The sequence below is a fragment of the Suricata suricatta genome, chromosome 2 (assembly GCF_006229205.1).
Source record: "Suricata suricatta isolate VVHF042 chromosome 2, meerkat_22Aug2017_6uvM2_HiC, whole genome shotgun sequence".
Classification (NCBI taxonomy): Eukaryota; Metazoa; Chordata; class Mammalia; order Carnivora; family Herpestidae; genus Suricata; species Suricata suricatta.
The window spans coordinates 167,157,974-167,176,998 of NC_043701.1; the positions used below are offsets into that span (position 1 = coordinate 167,157,974).

Genomic DNA, 19,025 nt, shown 5'->3' on the forward strand with positions numbered 1-19,025 from the left:
TAACCAGTTAAAGTTCTAGAATATTTTAACCATATTCAAGTGAAAATACTTCATTAGAGAACAGTCATACTTAAGTTGACTTGACCACAGCATGATTTTTTGAAGTTCCATAACAAAGCCAGCAGTTGAATTAATATTTCACTTGTGTCTTCTGGCTTACAGAGACTAATGCTGAAATCTGAACAATATCTATGAACTAATTTTTTACAATGTTTTGTCTATCAGGGGCTTCATCTTTTAACTGTTCTTTTTACTTGAGTAAACTGGTATGTAACTAGATTTTAAGTACTCCTTGAAATTCCTTTGTGTTAGCAGTAAGCTTTTAAGGAGTTCAGATGGACCTATTATAAATAGCTGCTAAGAACACTAGGTTCAAAAGATTGGTTAGACTTCTGGACTACTGATAAAAACCCCATTGGATATGAGTCTCTCAGAGTTGGTGCTCTGTTGCACCACATTACAAGGTGATGATAAGTACTGTGTTTGTAAGCCAAACTAATAACAGTACAGCAAAACCCCATTTCTGAAGAATATAATATGGCCAGAGTCATTCTATTACTAGTGGATGTTGTAAAACAAAACAAAAAACTTGCCCCTTTATCCTGTGAAAGATCCATCTAATCATCACATATTCTTGTTCAAGTGCATGTCTTCTCTGTTTTTAAATTAATGATTGGGATATGGGAGACTCAACTTACATAAAAACTCGCTTTTCTTCCCTGATTAGTTGCTTTCTAGTCACCAAATCAGAATTTCACTAAAGTGATACCATATATAGTGCTTTAATCCTATTTCATGATTTTTTTGTGTAGTACGTGAAAGTGATTTAAGCTTCTAGAATGTCGTATAGTAGATTGATGTTGTCAAGTAGAAGCTAACAGAGTCTTAACATGTTTTACAAAAATTATTTTTAACAAAATTAGTTTATATTTCTAAGACCAGAATTAATAAAAGATTTTTTAAAATTTATTAAATTTTAATTCCAGTATAGTTAACATACAGTGTTGTATTAGTTTCAGGTGTACAATACAGTGATTCGGTAATTCTGTATATTAGTACTCATCAAGATAAGTGTACTCTAATCCCTTTCACCTATTTCACCCATCCCCCAACCAGTCTCCCTTCTGGTAGCCTTTTGTTCTTTTTATGGCTGAATAATATTTGTGTGTGTGTGTGTGTGACATTTTCTTTACCCTAATTCATCAATTGATGAAGAACTCTTAGGCTGCTTCCATAAGTTGGCTGTTGTAATGCTGGAATAAACATAGGGGTACACATATTCCTTTGAGTTGATATTTTTGCATTCTTAGAGTAAATACCCTGTCGTAGTACAATTATTGGATCAAAGGGTAGTTCTACTTTCAATTTTTTGTTGAGCCTCCATACTGTCTTCCACAGCGGCTACTCCAGATTGCATTCCCACCAACAGCGCACAAGGGTTCCTTTTTCTCCACATCCTCACCAGCACTTGTCTTTGAGTTTTTTTATTTTAGCCATTCTGACAGGTGTGATGTAATATCTCATTGTAGTTTCTGTTTGCATTTCCCTGATGAGGACTGATCTTGAGCATCTTTTCATGTGTCTGTTGCCCATCTGGATATTTTCTTTGGAGAAATATCTGTTCAACATGTCTTCTGCCCATTTTTACCTGGGTTATTTGGGTTTTGGGGTGTTGAGATCTATAAATTCTTCATATATTTTAGATACTAACACTTAATCAAATATGTCATTTGCAAATATCTTCTCCCATTCAGTAGGTTATCTTTTATTTTGTAGGTTCTTCTGCTGTGCAGAAGCTTTTTATTTTGATGTAGTCCCAATAGTTTATTTTTGCTTTTGTTTCTCTTGCCTCAGGAGACGTATTTAGAAAGATGTTGTTACAGCTGATGTCAGAGAAATTACTACCTGTGCTCTCTTCTGGATTTTTATGGTTTTAGGTCTGACATTTAGGTCCTCTATCCATTTGAGTTTATTTTTGTGTGTGGTTAAGAAAGTGGTTCAGTTTCATTCTTTTGCATGTCACTACACAGTTTTCCCAGTACCATTTGTTGAAGAGACTTCTTCTAAATGCATATTATTGCCTCCTGTGTTAAAGATTAATTGACCTGACCATATAATTGCAAGTTTATTTCTGGGCTTCCTATTCTCTTCCATTGATCTGCGTTTATTTTTGTGCAGTTTTTATTACTACAGCTCTATGTTATCACTTGAAGTCTGGGAATTGTGATGCCTTCTTTTGTTTAACTTTTCAGCATCGCTTTGATTATTTGGGGTCTTTTGTGGTTCCATACAAATTTTAGGATTGTACTAGTTCTGTGGAAAATGCTGTTGGTGTTTTGATAGAGATTGCATTAAATCTATAGATTGCCTTAGGTCATTTGGGCATTTTAACAATGTTTGTTCTTCCAATCTATGAGCATGGAATGTCTTTCCATTTCTTTGTGTTGTCTTCCATTTCTTTCATTAGTATTTTATAGTTTTCAGAGGTCTTTCACTTCTTTGGTTAAGTTTATTACTAGGCATTTTATTATTTTTGGTATAGTTTTAAATGTAGTTGTTTTCTTAATTTTCTGCTGGTTCATTATAAGTGTATAGAAATGCAACAAATTTCTGTACGTTGACTTTGCATCCTGTGACCTTACTGAATCCATTTATCAGTTCTAGTAGATTATTTTGGTGGAGTCTTTAGGGTTTTCTTTATATAGTGTTATGTCATCTAATGCAAGACTTTTTAATGTCTTACAATTAGTTTGCTTGGTGTAAGTTGCACCAAGGTAACTTTAGAGATGAATTCTATCAGAGAAGACTATTATTAGAGAACAGTACAGTAATCTGACTGGTTGTTACTGTGTTTTAAAGATGAGGCCAGAAATCTCAGGTCTTTAGCAGGGATTTAGATCCCTAAGAGGAAAGTGGCCTGTACTTTCTCCCTCCTGGATCTGTCTAGAAAAGTGTGGTAATACTGATAATTAAGTGAATCAATTGTTCATATGGTTTCTGTATAGCTTTTTACTGTTTCTTGGATTTGAAGCACTATGTGCTGAAGGTATTTAGTCTAACAACCTTAATAATTCCTACATTTCCCCTAGGAAGTTGAATCATTTGAAAAACTTACAGCTGTGTTTCTCTCATATGTTAGTAAATTACATTCAGTGTAAAATGTAGTCATTATATATGGCCACAGTTTGGTCTAAAAAAAAAAAGCACAAATAAGAGAGAAAAGAGAAGGTCTAGTGACAGTTCTCACTATTGGGGAAATTTTGCCATTTTAGATGTGATTTTTTTAAGCTTATTTATTTATTTTTGAAAGAGAGAGCATGAGCTAGGGAGGGGCAGAGAGAGAGAAAGAGTGACAGAGTTCAAAGCAAGCTCCAGTTTCTGAGCTGTCAGCAGAGTCCAACATGGGGCCTGAACCCAGATCATGATCTGAGCCGAAATCAGACGCTTAACCCATTGAGCCACCCAGGCAACCCTAGATGTGTTCTGTTACTTTGGTGATTTTGATAGTTGCTCCCTCTAAAAATTCAGGTAGCAGTTGATGACCTTATTATAACTGAATCACAAGTTTTTATTACCTCTGAAAATATCAATTTCCAATTTAGCATTAAAATCAAAGATATTTTTACCTTAATAAGAAATTGTTCTAATATTTTTTGAGAAGCTACTTTTTAAAGAAAGCTGCCACTGTTACCCTCTGGGGGGGAAAAAAGTTGTTTGACCTCCATAAAATCCGAATTTAATAATGAATTTGTCATGAATGTCTTCCTTTGTGTTTGTTAATGCAGATAACAAGGCGAGTCCGTCAACTTGAAGCATGAGTTCAGATGCCAGCCAAGGCGTGGTCACGACTCCTCCTCCTCCCAGCATGCCTCACAAAGAGAGGTATTTTGACCGCATCAATGAGAATGACCCAGAATACATTCGGGAGAGGAACATGTCTCCTGATCTCCGACAAGACTTCAATATGATGGAGCAGAGGAAGCGAGTTACTCAGATCTTGCAAAGTCCTGTGAGTTGACATAATCAGAAGGCTATAGTATTTCTTCTCTCTGGAGACCTTGATACAGGGAGGTAGGAGGAATCTTCAAGATCACTCACGTTAGAAGAAGGATGAAGGAGGAGTCTTTCAGAAGTGAAATGAACACCTAATTTATAGATTTAATTTGCAAAGCTTTCATAACAAACTAGTTTTGTCTTGGTGGTGTGAGTTTTCTTTGTGTGATCTCTGAGTGTAATGCTTCATTAAAGGAAGACAAAAGATATGGCTGAGCTAGGATTCCCAATTCAGAATGAGTATCTGTGTAGAAAAGAGAGGCACGACTGAATTGTCAGGAGACAAGAAACATATTTTCTTCTTTCTGTGTGCAGCCTGACCCTCAGAGCCGCATAGGAAGACTTCAGGCGTCTGCGGCGGCGTGTGATCTGGCAGCCTGATGTCACATACTCCTAACGCAGGCACACATATATGCACACGTACCAGACTACAGTAAAAGTGGATTATAAACTGAAGCTGAAAATTCTGTCTGCACAGTAATGTTCAGACTCTGTAAATCAAATTGAGGTGATTTGTTAGTTTTCTTACAAGCCCTTAGTGGAATTGCAACGGTCACGTATTAGTGATGGAAAGTGAGAGCATAGCGTGATTGAACATGCAGAATGAATTACTATCTTTATGCATAATGAAGATCATACACCCCGTAAGGTAGAGTTCTCAAACATAGACACACGAGGCACATGTTATGGTTAATTAGATTTCCAGCTTAGGTACTAAAATAAGCACTAAGACCCAGAACTGCCTAAGGTGGCCCTGGTAAATCATTTTTGTTGTGCCCTTGTGAATTTAATCACAGAGGTTCAGCCCAAAGCCAAAGGGGAATTCCACTCTAAATAATTCTGCTATACCAGTGGCCTAGATAAAAGCAAGTACAAGTTATAAAAGCAATGCAAGCTTTGAGGAATTTAAGTATAGCTTAAGTCTAAATCTATCCTTTAAATAAACCCATAAAGAAATCTTTTCCCAATGGAAAGGAGACTAACCAGAGGATTCATCATGAGGGAGTAAACGTTCGGTGCCTTCTTTAATGCAAACCTAAACTTTCTGTGTTTATAAATACTTGAAGGGCAGATTAATTATTTGGATCAAAATAGCCATATTTCTTCTTCTAGAGAAACTCACCTCACTTTTAAGAGCTAACTTAGTAGCCAAATGATTAGAGTAACAGATAGTATAAAGTAACAGAGAATGAGATGAAGTTCAGGTTTTGTTCAAAGTTGTTAAATATTGAGATTTCTCTGGGAAATGCTCCAAAGAGGACCAATCAATTTTAACTGTAAAGTTTAAAAGGAAAAAGTACCAAGCTGCATTTCTATGCCAGGGTTTTCATTTTAATTTCCCCATTAAATAAAGACAGCATAACTTTGAGTAGATGATCTAAGTTTTTTATACCTAAAAAAAATTTCCATTTGTAAATTGGCTAGAATTATCAGTTTTACTTATGCCTTAGGGAGCTTAATGAAACAGTGGGAAAAGCCAGACATAACAGATTGTCGTTTCCATACTCACATAACAAGAGTGGTAATTTTTAGCCCAGAGAGGAACAAAGATTTAAAAGAATTGTGGTTTGCCCATTTTTCCCCCTAGATCTTTGCTAATGGATTTAATATCTCATTTGTGAAAGACTTAGAAAAGTGTATAAATGTTGTCTTCCTGCCATGTTTCGGGGCAGTGGTTTTCCAATATCTTTTAATACAACAAACCTCTCAATGAAGGAAACGATCCCTGGTGACCTGTATTAGTATCTATTGCTAAATAACAAATTACCCCAAAACTTAGCAGCTTAACACAGCAAGGTTTGATTATCTACTGTTTCTATGGGTCAGGAATTCAGGAGTAGCTTGGTTAAGTGGCTCTGGCTCAAGGTCTCTCACAAAGTTGCAGTCAAGACATCATCCGGGGCTCCTGTCATCTGAAGGCTTGACTGGCCTGGAGATTTCTGCCCTTGAGATGGGTCACTCAACATAGCTGTTGGCAACAGGCCATGGTTCCTTGCCACATGGACCTTTACCTGCGGCTGTTTGCGTGTTCTCCTCCAGAGCAAGTATCTGGGTGAGAACCAAGTGGAGTGTGCAATGCGTTATGACCTAATCCCAAGCGTTAACACTTCCACCATATCTAAAAGTGAGTCCCTAAGTTCAGCTCACACAGGAGCTGAAGAAGGAGAGAGGAATTAAGATCCATCTTTTGAAGGGAGACTTGTCCCCCTCTCTGACCACAATTTAGTTGAAAAGCATTGTGGTCTACCACAATTTATTTACCTTCCTCCCACATGCAAAATACACTCACTCTCTTGTAACACTCTTGCAAAAGCTTCATCTCATTACGATATTTGCCTGAATCCAGAATCTTATCATCCATCTCTGGTCCAGCTACAGATGGCACCCCTCAGGTGTGATTCCTTAAGTACAGTTCCCTGATGTCTGTGCACCTGAGAACTAAGGAGATGACCTACCTGCCCCCACACACAGCCCATGGGGGGGCAAGCAAAGATAGCTGCGTATTCACACTCCTATTCAGAAAGGGGGGGAATCAGGTACAGAGGAATAACTGGTTCCCAGCAGTTGTGAAATCCATCTGGGCAAATGTTTGGAAGTTCCCTTAGTGAAGACGTAGTCCTTCTACTTCCAGGGATGACCCTCACCCTCTGGGCTTGTGGTTCTACCCTGGGAGTCGTCTTCCTTTTTCCTTGAAAGTTAGCCTGTGTTCCTTTCTCAGCCCTCTTCCTTCTTGCAGAGGTTTTGATGCTCAAAGACCTCTTCTTTTGGAACTGTCTTTGTTCCTTCAGGCCCACGCTTGTGGTGTTTCTGCAAATACAATTCTCTTAAAACCTATGTGGGTTTCCTATTAATATTGGAGTTCACTCTGTTAGACAAAACCCATAACCACTAATGATCAAATCAAAATTGTTGTTTGTAAGAAAAAAGTATATAAGCCTTCTGTTTAAAATGCTGAGTTTCTTTGGGAATAAAGGAAAACACTTGAAATATTGTCATTCAAGGTCCTACTGAACTTGACAGCTTAATATGCAAAACAGTTGGTGGGTTTCAGAAAAAGAATGAATATTCTTAAACCTCACCACTACGGGAAGCTGTTTAGTCTGGTTGATGGAAATGTGCAGTGCCACTCTGCAAACTAGAACAACAGGAATGTATAGGCAGCAATAGCTCAGGAATGTGATGCACTAACATTTCTTAATAACAGGCCAATATGTAATGCTACAAGCTTATTTCAAAGATAGCAGAAACTTCAAAGCCATATACATTTCAGAATATCACTATAAGTAAGGCCTAAAATGTTAACAGGACACCTTTTTTAGAATAGTTGGTCACAATCACCATGATTTATCTGGTCACTTTAGAACTTTAAGATACAAGTATTCTTTATTAATTTTGTTTGCATTTTTATTACATACCAGCTTTTTAGATCTTATTCTAACCTTTAGCTTCATATTCATTAATACTTAGGTAGAGGACAAAGACCATCCAGAAGAAAATTTGGTTTATTTGTTTTTTCTCCTTTCAACAGGACCAGTGGTAATCTATTTCCAAATGAATACATTTCTTAATGGAGAAATTCTAAGTAAGTTTGTTATGCTCCTAATCCCGCTTTGGGAGAGATCTAATAACATAATTGTTGGGTGCCTTGGGAGCAGCAAGTTTGTGATGTTTTTTCTTTTTGCTCCAATTTTTCTCTCTAGTAATTATCAAGAGGTAGAACATCCAGGTGTGAATATTTAAACTCTATCTCTGATATTTATCAGTATTCCGTGACTTGATGTCCATAAAGTAAACATTACTTATAAATCAGCCTATGTAACTTTCTTTTCTTTTTTGTTTTTTGTTTTGTTTTTTATTTTAACAAATAATTCTATCAGGTTAGTTTCTTTTATCAATTTGATCCTCTTTTTTGTGATTTAAAATACCTTTCATCCAACACCACTTTTCCCGAAAGCTCTGATTTTTAGATACAGAAGCAAAGATCTGATACTTCAAGGTAATTTTACCTTTGCTTTTTAGTATACATGAATATGTATGTACTTAAAGAATAATCTTACCTACATGAATCTCAGGTCTCCAAATCTTGCATGTTTTTATAATTATGTTTATTTTTATCCATATTTTATGAATTCAAAATTTGTAGAATCACTCCAGTTTTAAAAGACGATGTATAAAATAAAAGGGTATGAGAATCAGATAAGGCTTATTTTAAGGCACCCTTTTTCTAATTTAAACATTTTGTTTTTCATCTAGTGATTTTTTTTTACCATGCTTTTTTGGATATGTATTAATGAGAGAGATGTCCAAACTATCATACTCTGGGACAAAACAAGTTTTCAAGTAGGATTTTGTTTGAGTTGAAGAATTAACTTTTCAAAAATTTGTAACATTCAATGAAGATTCATTTCTTATTTTTAAAAAACAGATGAATTTCTCCCATTATATGATGGACAAACCTAATTACACAAGAGGAATTTCTCATTCAAGTAACAGAATTTTTTTTTAATGTTAATGTATTTTGAGAAAAGGGGGAGGGGCAGAGAGAGAGGTAGACAGAGAATACCAAGCAGGCTCTAGTCTGTCAGCACAGAGCCTGACACGGGGCTCGGTCCCACGAACCATGACCTGACCTGAAATCCAGTCAGACGCTTAACTGATTGAGTTACTCAGGCGCCCCTCAGGTAACAGACTTTTAAGACTTTCTTAGTTCAGATTCCAATGCTAAAAACCTGTGAAATGGATTTTGCTATCATTAACTCAATTAAGATTGAGATCAGATTCTTTCTTCCCTTACATTCTAGGAAAGAAACACTCTCACTTGCTATTTTGTTAATTGACCACTGCACTAGACCCTCAGGGAGACTCAACAGCTTCAGCCATCAGATGGTGTAGTAGAGTGGGAAAAGGAAATCACAGTCCTATGATAGGTATCGTAAGTGTAGTAAAGGCAAATGTTAAGAGAATTAGAGTTGGGTGGGAAGAGAAGAAATTGGAGATCCCACCTATTTGGGGTGATTAAAGGAGAGACTTCAGGAAGATCACATTTAAGACAAATGTTAGATAAAGGGTAGGAACTGATTAGGTAGAGGAGCAGTGGAAGCAGGCATTTCTCTGTGATGAAACAGAGTGAGAGCAGGGATAGAAAAGTATGGTTGTGATCAGAGTGATGAGCAGACCTCATAGGCTAAGTCAGAGCACAAGGTAGTAACAGTAGATACAGCCAAAAAGTGACATGGTGAGTTAGCGAGATCCTGGAGTACCAGATGCTTGACCTATGAGGAGTCACCCCATTTTCTCATCATTTCCAGTTCTAATCTGTTTGTGCAAATGTTTTGATATGTACATATATATGCACACAGTGCTTGCTTTGGATCTGGGTTCACCACCACGTATGAGGTATGCGACATAGGAAACTCACTTGAGCTTCGGTTTCCTTGTGGGTAAAATGGACCTCGTGGAGTTGTGACAATTAGATGATATAACATAAAAGCAAATTGTACAGTGCCTAGCCCATAGTAGGCAAGTATTTTTGTGAAAATTGTATACATAACTTATATACAGTATTGCTGATTTAAACATTTTATGACAACACTTTGAGGATTATAGAATTAAAATTCCTTAGACAGTATTTTGGTGTTTTGAAGGTCTCAGAAAATCTGTCCTCCTGAAGGCAGTCTGGTTGGGTCACGTTCATGTATTCATGCATCCCAGGTGTAACGACTCCTGCTACCTCCTCTTTGCTCCTCTGTGTCTGAGACGGAAGACATGGGGTATGCTGTGTACATGTTGTTTATCTTTTACCCTGACTCTTCCGTAGCGGATGCTCTAGGGAATTGTTGGGTTTAATCTGACTTCAGAAGCCAAGCGTGTACCCTTGCTACCCTGTGTATAAGTTAGTTTTTCATTCTGCTTTGATGGGAAATTTTCCAGCTGTAAGAGGGCAAGTATTTTGGTACTTGAGGACCATCCTAATGTACTGCTATGTAATTTTTTTGCTCTCTCATTACAACTTAATGCTCTAATCTGGCCTAAGAGGTTTACTCTGTATTTCTGATCACAACATGCCTGCTGCCTTAATAGTTATATTTGGTTTCAGTGATACAATGCATCTCCCATAAAATTATAGAAAGCTCCTGTGCCCAGCTGAGAGTTTCAGATTTCAACTTTTACTCCATTTGCTTGTTAGCTATGCAGCCTGAAGCAAATCAGTGCCTATCTTAGGGCTTTGTTGTGAGATTCAGATAGATAACTATAAAGGGCTATTTGATTAACGTTGAATTTCAGAATATGATTAACTGCCATCATAAAGATAACTAAAATTTTTAGTCTTTGAACACATTATTTTAAAGCTTAACATGTTTACAGATTTTTTAAACCAGCTGAAATTTTATCATTATTCATTTTTACACTGTCTTATGACTGAAGTAATCATCTGAATAATATTCCAAAAACATTTGAAACATTTAAAATGTTTATTAAAAATAAATGTTCATGACAAAAAATATAAAATCTTATGTAATAGAAGAATTCTTATCTCTGAAGTACTTTCAACTGTATAAAAAAGCTAGGGAAATTTCATTTACTTTGAAAATTGTTTTCCCACATTATGTAGAAGCTTAATTCATATTTTTCTCCAAATTGGTTTGAGAAGGGCTTACACATCCCCTGTGATACTGTGAATCATCCCAAAGGGGAAGGATGGTGCCCGCCATATTGTGGGATGGACGGAAGTGGTAAAAACATTTTCACTAGAGAAAACAGCATTTGACCTGAGTTCTTGCCTTTAATATTTACTGCCTTGGACAAATTTGTCAACCTTTTGTATTTGGCTTTCTCATCCCACCCAGCAGAAATGTCTCATCAGCTCATAAATAGTTGTGATTCTTTTGAGCAACTGGTTGGTTTTTAATCTTAAAGCCGTTGTAAATCAGCACACTGAGTGGGGTATCTTAATTCATGTTGGCTGCTAGAGAGTTGAGGTAGAATGTAGCCAATCTCTAGCAAATGCCTACAGTTTTATAACATGCACTTTGTACCTTAATCTCATTGCTGGCACTAACTAACCTTATACTTATTTCTTCTCTTTAGCTTAACTTAACCTATATATTTTTTTTTTTATAATTTTGATCTATAGAATCTGCCTTAAATTCTTCCTGGAACAACCTGAGGTGGGGTATGCAGTAAAATATTCCCATATCTCAGAGTTATTGCAATGTAAATAATGAGTGATACACACCTATCATTAATTTTTTTATAGAATCAATATTGGTTATAGCTGCTTTCAGCTGAAGAAAGTTTAAATAGAATATGATTTTGAAGGAAAAATTAAGTTTCAAAAGAACAGATTGGTCCATTGCCAGGTGTCCAGAAGTTTTCTATAGTTTATAGAAGATAAATGAGGGTATCTGAAAGATTCTTTTCCTTTCAGCCTTAAATATGGTACAGTACTCATGCTGCTCATCTGTATGAAAGTGTCCATCCATCTTATATATAGCTCACAACCATTTTATGTTCACTGAGTCTTAGAAATGTATTACTGGAGTTTTCTAATCAATGCAATGTGTCTCTGTAGAGGATATTTTATAGGATAGTGTCTCTGGTTTAAATCATATATTTAAATAAACTAAGTACAGTCAATGGATTTAGATGTTTAGAATTTTTTTTAATGTTTGTGTACTTTTGAGTGCAGGAACAGGGGAAAGGCAGAGAGGGCAGGGGGAACAGATGATCTGAAGTGGGATCTGCACTGAACACAGCAAGCCCAACGTGGGACTCAAACTCCTGAGATCTTGACTTGAGCCAAAGTTGGGCGTTGAACCAACTGAGCTACCCAGGCACCCCAGATGTTTAGGATTTTTATAATTGTGCTGATGATTTACATTTAACAACCCTCAAAGAAAAACCATGTTTAACTGGTATAAACTGCTCCATAAACTGAGAATTCAAATATGGTCACTAGTATTTTTTAAATTAGTCACTTAAACATCCACCTGCTGTATTAGCAGAAAGTGCAGTCTCTTCCTCCTGGAATTTCTGTTCTCCTCTGAGTTGTCCCAGGAACCACAGTGGCTTACACGGTCCGAAAGGGTTCATCAGTGACTTCTACATCCAAGATGTGGTGTGTGCATATGTCTGCATATGCACATGTGAGTCATGCTAAAGTCTCTTCAGCCCACCACGGCCACTGTGCCTTCCTGCCCACATGGTAGTGGTGTTGAGAACTAGTCTTACCCTGTCCCACAGAAGATGCAGGCCACCATGGCGCATCAGGGAAGGATGACCTTCCTTTCCCTCTTCCTGTGCTGGGCTCAGTTAGGGTATTTCGTGGTGCCGCAGATTGAGCTCCCAAGGCTACAGCTTTTCACTCTCCGCTCTTTCAGTTCAGATCATGGATGCCTCTCAACTGTTGCTCTAGAAGCAACACAAGCACTGAGTCGGGACTGGTCCTAATATTTACTGCCTCATAGCCTCAGACCACATTTCCCCCTCCATCATGGGCTCCTAGGCCTTTTTTTTTTTTTTTTTTTTTTTTAAGAAATCCTTTCTGAAAATCTCTGTCATTCAGCCATCCACAATGCAAGTCTACATCTAAGGAGGGACTCCGGGAAATCTTATTCTCAGTCTTACAAGGAAGGCTACTGTTGGTGACTGAAAGGAAGTTCACCCCTCTGAGAAAGATTTCTCCAGTGATCTCCAGGGCGTTTGTGTGGACTCCTGTTGGAGGTAGTGATTCCAGAGTGGTTTTCTGTCTTCTCCCTTTCTGGAAGCCGCACTGGCCTTGCTGGGAGCCGCACCGGCCTTGCTGGATGACACTGTCACAGTACGGAAATGGCAGATGTGCCCTGCTCCTGCCATGAGAGGTGAAAACTGGCATCTCCTTCTGCTACTACTGTCGTGTGAAATTAAGCCTGTTGCTATTGATTAGGCCTCACAGTGTTCCAAGTCAGACCGATATTCCCCACACAGTTACCTCCTGGGAAGAAGCATATTCCCACCTCTATAAAGAGGAAGTTAAACAAAGCCCTGCAGATGTTGGCGAAAGGGTCTCCTAAGGGGTTAAAGAACCTAAGAATAATATTTACTTTGTCCCAGAGAAAAAGAGCCTAATTTAGGAATAAGAAACAAACAAAAGCAGGCATAAGTTACTGTGCATACATATGCTAATTGGTGCCCATTGTGAGGATGGGTAAGAGTAGTTACAACTCAAACTCACATGCAAAGTCCGGCTCATCAGCTCATCTGGGGCGCCTATGGCGCTTACACCTTCAACATCAAAGAACAAGGTTGACAAAAGGTTTATTTACTAACCATCGCGAATACATTCTTCCTCTTGTGAGCCAAATAGAATGCCTCCTAGCCTTGTTTATGCCTGAATCTTAGCGGTATTGTTATAAAATGTGCTTGCTATCTGCTTCTCACTGAAAACCTCCTGCTATCTTTCTAGTTGTGAGATTTACTACTGGTTCAAACAAATATGTATGTTATCTGCTTTTCACTGAGAATATCCTGTTATCCTATGATGTGTAAGTTACCTCACTGTAATTAGAATAGTTCTGCAAAAATGCCTCCTTTTTGCACCCTTTTCAAAGCATCTTTGTCACTGAGAATTATTTGCAAAACTTCCACTTTTTGATGTCATAAATCTATAAATAAAGGCACAAAACCTGGCAAGAGAGAAATGCCAGACTGGTGACCAACCAGGAAAGAAAGAAACTCCAGGCTCTCTCGTCTCCAATTTTCTGCCAATTTTCCTCCGACGCCGTTGCCTCCTTCAGGGGACCCTGGACCAGCCGGAGCTGGACTCTGGCGCTCCTTCTTAGGTGAAGTGGTTAAAATTTGTACTTGATTTCTGGCAGGGCATTGTTTCCCATGTAAGCTAGAGCAAGGTTTCTAAACCTTATATTATGAGCACTTTTGTTTAAAATTAATGAGAAAAGATTTGAGCAAGAAAAGAATAATGAATTTAATAAAAGTAAATATTGGTTAGGCGTTATGGAAATGGAAAATGAGCTATTTCAAGTAATGTGAAGGATTGAGAGCAGTTTCGAATGATGAATCATCTTAGCAACTCAAGGGTTACTAGAATGGAGAATTTCTCGTAATGTTCAGTATTTTTACTGATACAAACACTGTTTCTGACACATACACATATGCCCCCCAAAGGAAGAGATACAGGAGAACTCCAGAACAGGAATATAGAGTACCCAAAGTTGGAGAAAATGTCCTTTCTTTAGCACAGTGTTGCAGAAGGTGAGTAAACCATTCTTGGCTCTTACCAGTTTGCTTTCAGTGTTTGTAGAGCTAAGTAAGGGAACTGCCATGGAATTCCTAAAATGGAAGCCGTGATGTATGTAGTATATCTTAGTGAAGACCTCTGTGAGTCCGGCTACAGTCAGTCTTGCCCCATCCAAAGAGGGACTCTAACCCAACCTAGATAATGAGGCCACTGGGCAAGGAATGCCTCTCTCTTTGCGTCAGTCGTACTTGGTACTCCAGTTCCGTATTGTTAACAGAGTTGCTTTATGTAGATCTATTGTAGATGATACAGTAGCTAGTTTTCTATGAGAGTGAGACTTCCTAATGATTTTTTTCCTCCTGAAGGCAAGCGTCTTGCCTCCTTCTTCCACTGTTTTATTATTTTATGTTTTATATTTGTCTTCAAATAGTGTAGATGAAACCTTATTCAAAAGAGAATGAGGGAAAGATTGATTATAGAGAAAGTTAAGTTTGAGTTGTTCTGCTCCCAGTGAGGTGTCTGAGCTCAGTGGTTACTTTTGTGTGTTACAGGCCTTTCGGGAAGACCTGGAGTGCCTTATCCAAGAACAGATGAAGAAAGGCCACAACCCAACTGGATTGCTGGCGTTGCAGCAGATCGCAGATTACGTCACGACTAACTCTTTCTCGGGCTTTGCTTCCCCTCCTCTCAGTACGTCAGTTTCAAAATGTTCAAAAAGTATAATTTTATCTCTACTTTGAACCCTGCACATCTCTAGCGGCGCATTCTGCTCTGGTTCAGTCCTTAAGTTTATAACATCTAATACTTGAAGCAACGTAATGTTAAACTCTTTTACCTTTTGTTACCAACCAGGCATTTACTAGACTTTGTGAGATAGTAAAATAGTTACGAGACATGGGCCCTGTCCTACGTAAATGTGTAAGTTTAGTTGAGGAGACCTACCGTGAATGCAAAAAAAAAAAAAAAACAAAAAAAACTATAGAATAACTGTAAAAGAAAAAATTACAAAGCAATTCATAGGAAATTGTCTAATGACCCTTTATAAGTCATCATGCTCTGAACTGAGATTGGGGATTGATTATTGGTTGAAGTGGACCGAGAAAACTCTGAAAAAGAGGCCTGAGCTAACCAGGCCCTACAGGATGGAGTGTTTAGAATTTGGTATAAAAGAGGGGTTAGGACATTTTTACATTTAACAGCTCTTTAGTAAGAGCACCACTGTGGTGAGCGGACCCCTAAGCGCTGTATGTCTCAGCAAGATCTGCCCAGAACTCCCTGCAATCCCAGGACACGCACAGAGTGCCAGAAGGTGCTGTCAGGGGCTTCAGGTCCGAGTCAAGGGAGGAGAGTCATATCAGCATTAAGGGACTTTCTTTTCCTCTGGTTTGTTTTCTTTCCTTTTTTTTTTTTCCTTCTCTTCCTTCATTTCTGCCTTTCTTTGGTTTGGTTTGGTTAAAGTAGGAGTCAATAAATTCAAGTACTTCCAGATAGAGGAATGGCATAACTCTTGAGACCTGATGTTGAAAACACACCAGGCGAAGGGTGTGTTTGTGGAGCTCGAAGTGGACCAGTGTGTCAGCACATATACACTGGCTAAAGAGCCTTTGAAAGAGTCCCAGTGTGAGGTGTAAGTGCTTGAACTGAAGCAGTAGTGTGAGTACAAAAAGGAAGAGATCGATGAGAAAGGCATAACCAAAGAGGAGTAGCGAAAACTCAGTAACAGTTTGGCGTGGGGGTGTGGGAAGATGGTGCAGATAGTGGGCGAGAACCGTGAGCTCCAAAATCACTCTTCTAGCTTGGAAGAAACATTCTGTCAGAAGAAACAAAAATTCAAAGGTTGAGCTAGTTGTTTGTTTGTTTGTTTGTTTGTTTGTTTTTTGCTCTTTCTGTAATATTGAGTATCTATTATGTTCCAAGCACCCTGTTAGAGATGGGCGATACACTGATAAACAAGACAGATAAGATTCTTCTTCTTGTGGAGACAGAAAAGAGACTAAATAAAATTTTATGGTCAGATAACAAGTGCTATGCAGATAACTAACAGATGGTGATTTGATAGGAGCTAGAAGACTGGATGAGGTGATCAGAAAGGATTTCTCTGAGGAGGGGAGGGGACATTTAAAATGAAATCTGAATGGCAAGAAGGAACAAACCATACCAAGATCAAGAGAAAACAGTCCAAGTGGAAGGAACAAGTACAAGTGGCAGATGGACATAAGAGGAGAATGAATTTGGAGGTCTCTTCAAGGAGCAAAAACTAAAGATGAGGATCTGGAGCATAGTTTGGGGGAATCCAGTAGAACAAAGGGAAGTCAGAAACAGGCAGAGAAGCTGAGTCATGTAGGGCTTTGTGGCCAGGGTTGCAAGTTTGGAGTCTATTCTAACTTTGAAAAGCCATTTTAAGCAGGAGGGTGATACAGAAAGACCTCAATAATTTCTGTGTGAAGAATTAACTGAGAAATTTCATGGTATTATTAGTAGACAGAAATAGGAATGTCCAGAGTTGGGGATCTCTTTGGCTTGGGAAATGGAGGAAGTTCAACTTTAGGCATGCCAGGTTGCCCAGAGTTGCCAAGACATTGCAGCAGTCGGAATGGAGACATATTCTTCAGGGCTGTGTGTGTAGATTAAATCATACAGGGGGATATAGTCAGAGAAAAAGGGGTCTAAGGAGAAAATTTCAAAAGTGAGAAGAGGAAGACTGATTTGGGAAGACCAAAAATAGTAAGAGGAGGTATCCTGAGTGTGTCCTAGATACCACAGCAGGAAGGGGGAGCCGCTGAGGTTGCTGGCGGGAATGTACAAGGGCACGGCAGCCAGAAAGCTGTGTCCCACAGTTCAGAGGTCAGGGAATAGAAATGAGCCCGTCTGGCTGGAAAATTGATACTGTGTTACGGAAAGTGGAAGTTAAAGTTGGCGAGTAAAGTGGGAGATGGGTTAAATGGCTGACTCTGAAATTTTGTTAGAAACTATATTGTTTCAGATGGCTTACACATTGAAACTATTTCTTTGAATTAGTTCACAACATGTTGCAAGTAGAAGATCTCACATTAGAGTGTTGACTTGGGGCCCAAGTTTAAGCTTTCTGATAGCCCGGAACTCTGATTCTCACATGGTAGAGCTGATTGTGAAGTTACAGCTGCCCCTTCAGCCCAGGCCTGTGAGGTTTCTAGTGGCCCATGGGCTGCACCAGGCCCGGTTTATGCACTTACATGAATTTCTTGGCCCCTTGTAGGCCGTCAGGGTTGGGGCTTCTGCAGAACTTGGAGCAAGGGAGTAGTGAGGCTTAACATTGTTGCTTTACAAACTCAATCTGATGACTTTATGTGGAATGGATTTACAAAGAGAGGGCCAAAGGCAAGGACAAGAATGAGAAGGCTTATTGCAAGCATTACATGTGAAGTGAGGCCTGAACTTGAGGATGGAAAGTGAGAGAACTCCTAAGAGGAGGGTGGTGGAATGAATGTGGGGACGCATTACGGCTGATCGCTCAGGACAGGTTAAGAGGTAAATGTTACTTCGTGTTTGAGCCTGTGGGAGTTGTAGTACCATCGATACCCGAAGACTGAGGAGACGCGAGAAGGTAAGCAAAAGCAGGGAGATAAAATCACTTCTTTTTTAATTTGTATGTTACTGTGTCGCAGGCTGTTAGAAGCAGCAGGCTGAAGGGAGGGGGTGGGAAGGCCTGCTCACAGGTAAAGATCAGGGTGCCTGAGTCCGCAGTGTTGTCACGGGGAAAAGGAACAGGAGAGAGGAGCATAGTGGAGGACTGAGCTTCGGGAAGGGGCTACAGGTGGGAGAAAGGGGAGAGAACTTGTCGAAGGAGTGAGCAGCAGCAGGTGAAAGGAGAACAAGAGATCCAGATGGTGCCATGCGGGCCTGTGGACGAACTTCAGGGGAGACGTGGTAAATGATGTCAAGGAGAACGAAGACTAAGAAAAAGCGGAACTTGATCACATCTGAAGTTAGCAATTGGGTCATGAAAGCCAGGACTTAGGTTTTGTTGCTTAGGGACGGCAGAGGCACACTGTGGTGTGAATGCCTTCTTTTCCATTTTAAACAATTTTTGTCTGAATGAAAGTCAAAAGAGCTATGAGAAAAGTAGCTTTCTGTTGAGATCTTTCATCATAAAATTAGCAATGGCCTCAGGATTAAGAACACTTTCCCCATTGGGATCATGTGACCATTTGTCCCCAGTGGTGGGAACCTGACTCCCTAGCAAGTCCCTCCCCAACAAGTACAGCCCTGGACAAAAGGGCAGGGAAGATTGCTGATGCGCGTTTCTCCCAAGGAAGATAAGCTAATGCAACATTGTGCGGGCTGATCAGTTGCACATCCTATTTCCAAGGCTGGGACGCAGTGCTTGACTTGAAATCACTCTCCACACCTTCTCCTTGTAGGTCTCGGCATGGTCACCCCTATCAATGACCTCCCTGGGGCCGACACGTCCTCCTACGTGAAGGGAGAGAAGCTGACGCGCTGTAAGCTTGCCAGCCTGTACAGACTCGTGGACTTGTTTGGATGGGCACACCTGGCAAACGCCTATATCTCCGTGAGTTCTTTGGCTTTCAATTCTTTTTTTTAAAAAATCCCAACTAGCAGGTGACTGTACTGTCCTCCCCTTGACTGCTAAGCCTGGTCAGACTTCGTTTTCTGAACCTAGCATGCTAGGTTACAACCTAGTCCTGATTTAAACCTTCTCGGCAGAGGAGAGGCTGGGGTTAAGCCTAACTTC

General features: G+C 39.2%; 1 protein-coding gene across 8 annotated transcripts in view; it reads left to right on the plus strand.

Moving 5' to 3' along the window:
* Positions 1 to 19,025, plus strand: part of ADD3 (adducin 3) — a 118,034-nt gene that overhangs the window by 84,112 nt on the left and 14,897 nt on the right. For 7 of the 8 annotated variants that reach the window (XM_029932560.1, XM_029932556.1, XM_029932555.1 and 4 more), the window contains 3 exons: positions 3,786 to 4,009; positions 14,842 to 14,980; positions 18,691 to 18,842. In XM_029932560.1, the coding sequence (XP_029788420.1) occupies positions 3,815 to 4,009; positions 14,842 to 14,980; positions 18,691 to 18,842 (486 nt within the window). In that variant the 5' untranslated portion in view covers positions 3,786 to 3,814. Of the gene's footprint in view, positions 1 to 3,785; positions 4,010 to 7,617; positions 7,637 to 14,841; positions 14,981 to 18,690; positions 18,843 to 19,025 lie in introns of those variants that run through there. The other variant, XM_029932562.1, reaches the window with a different exon arrangement.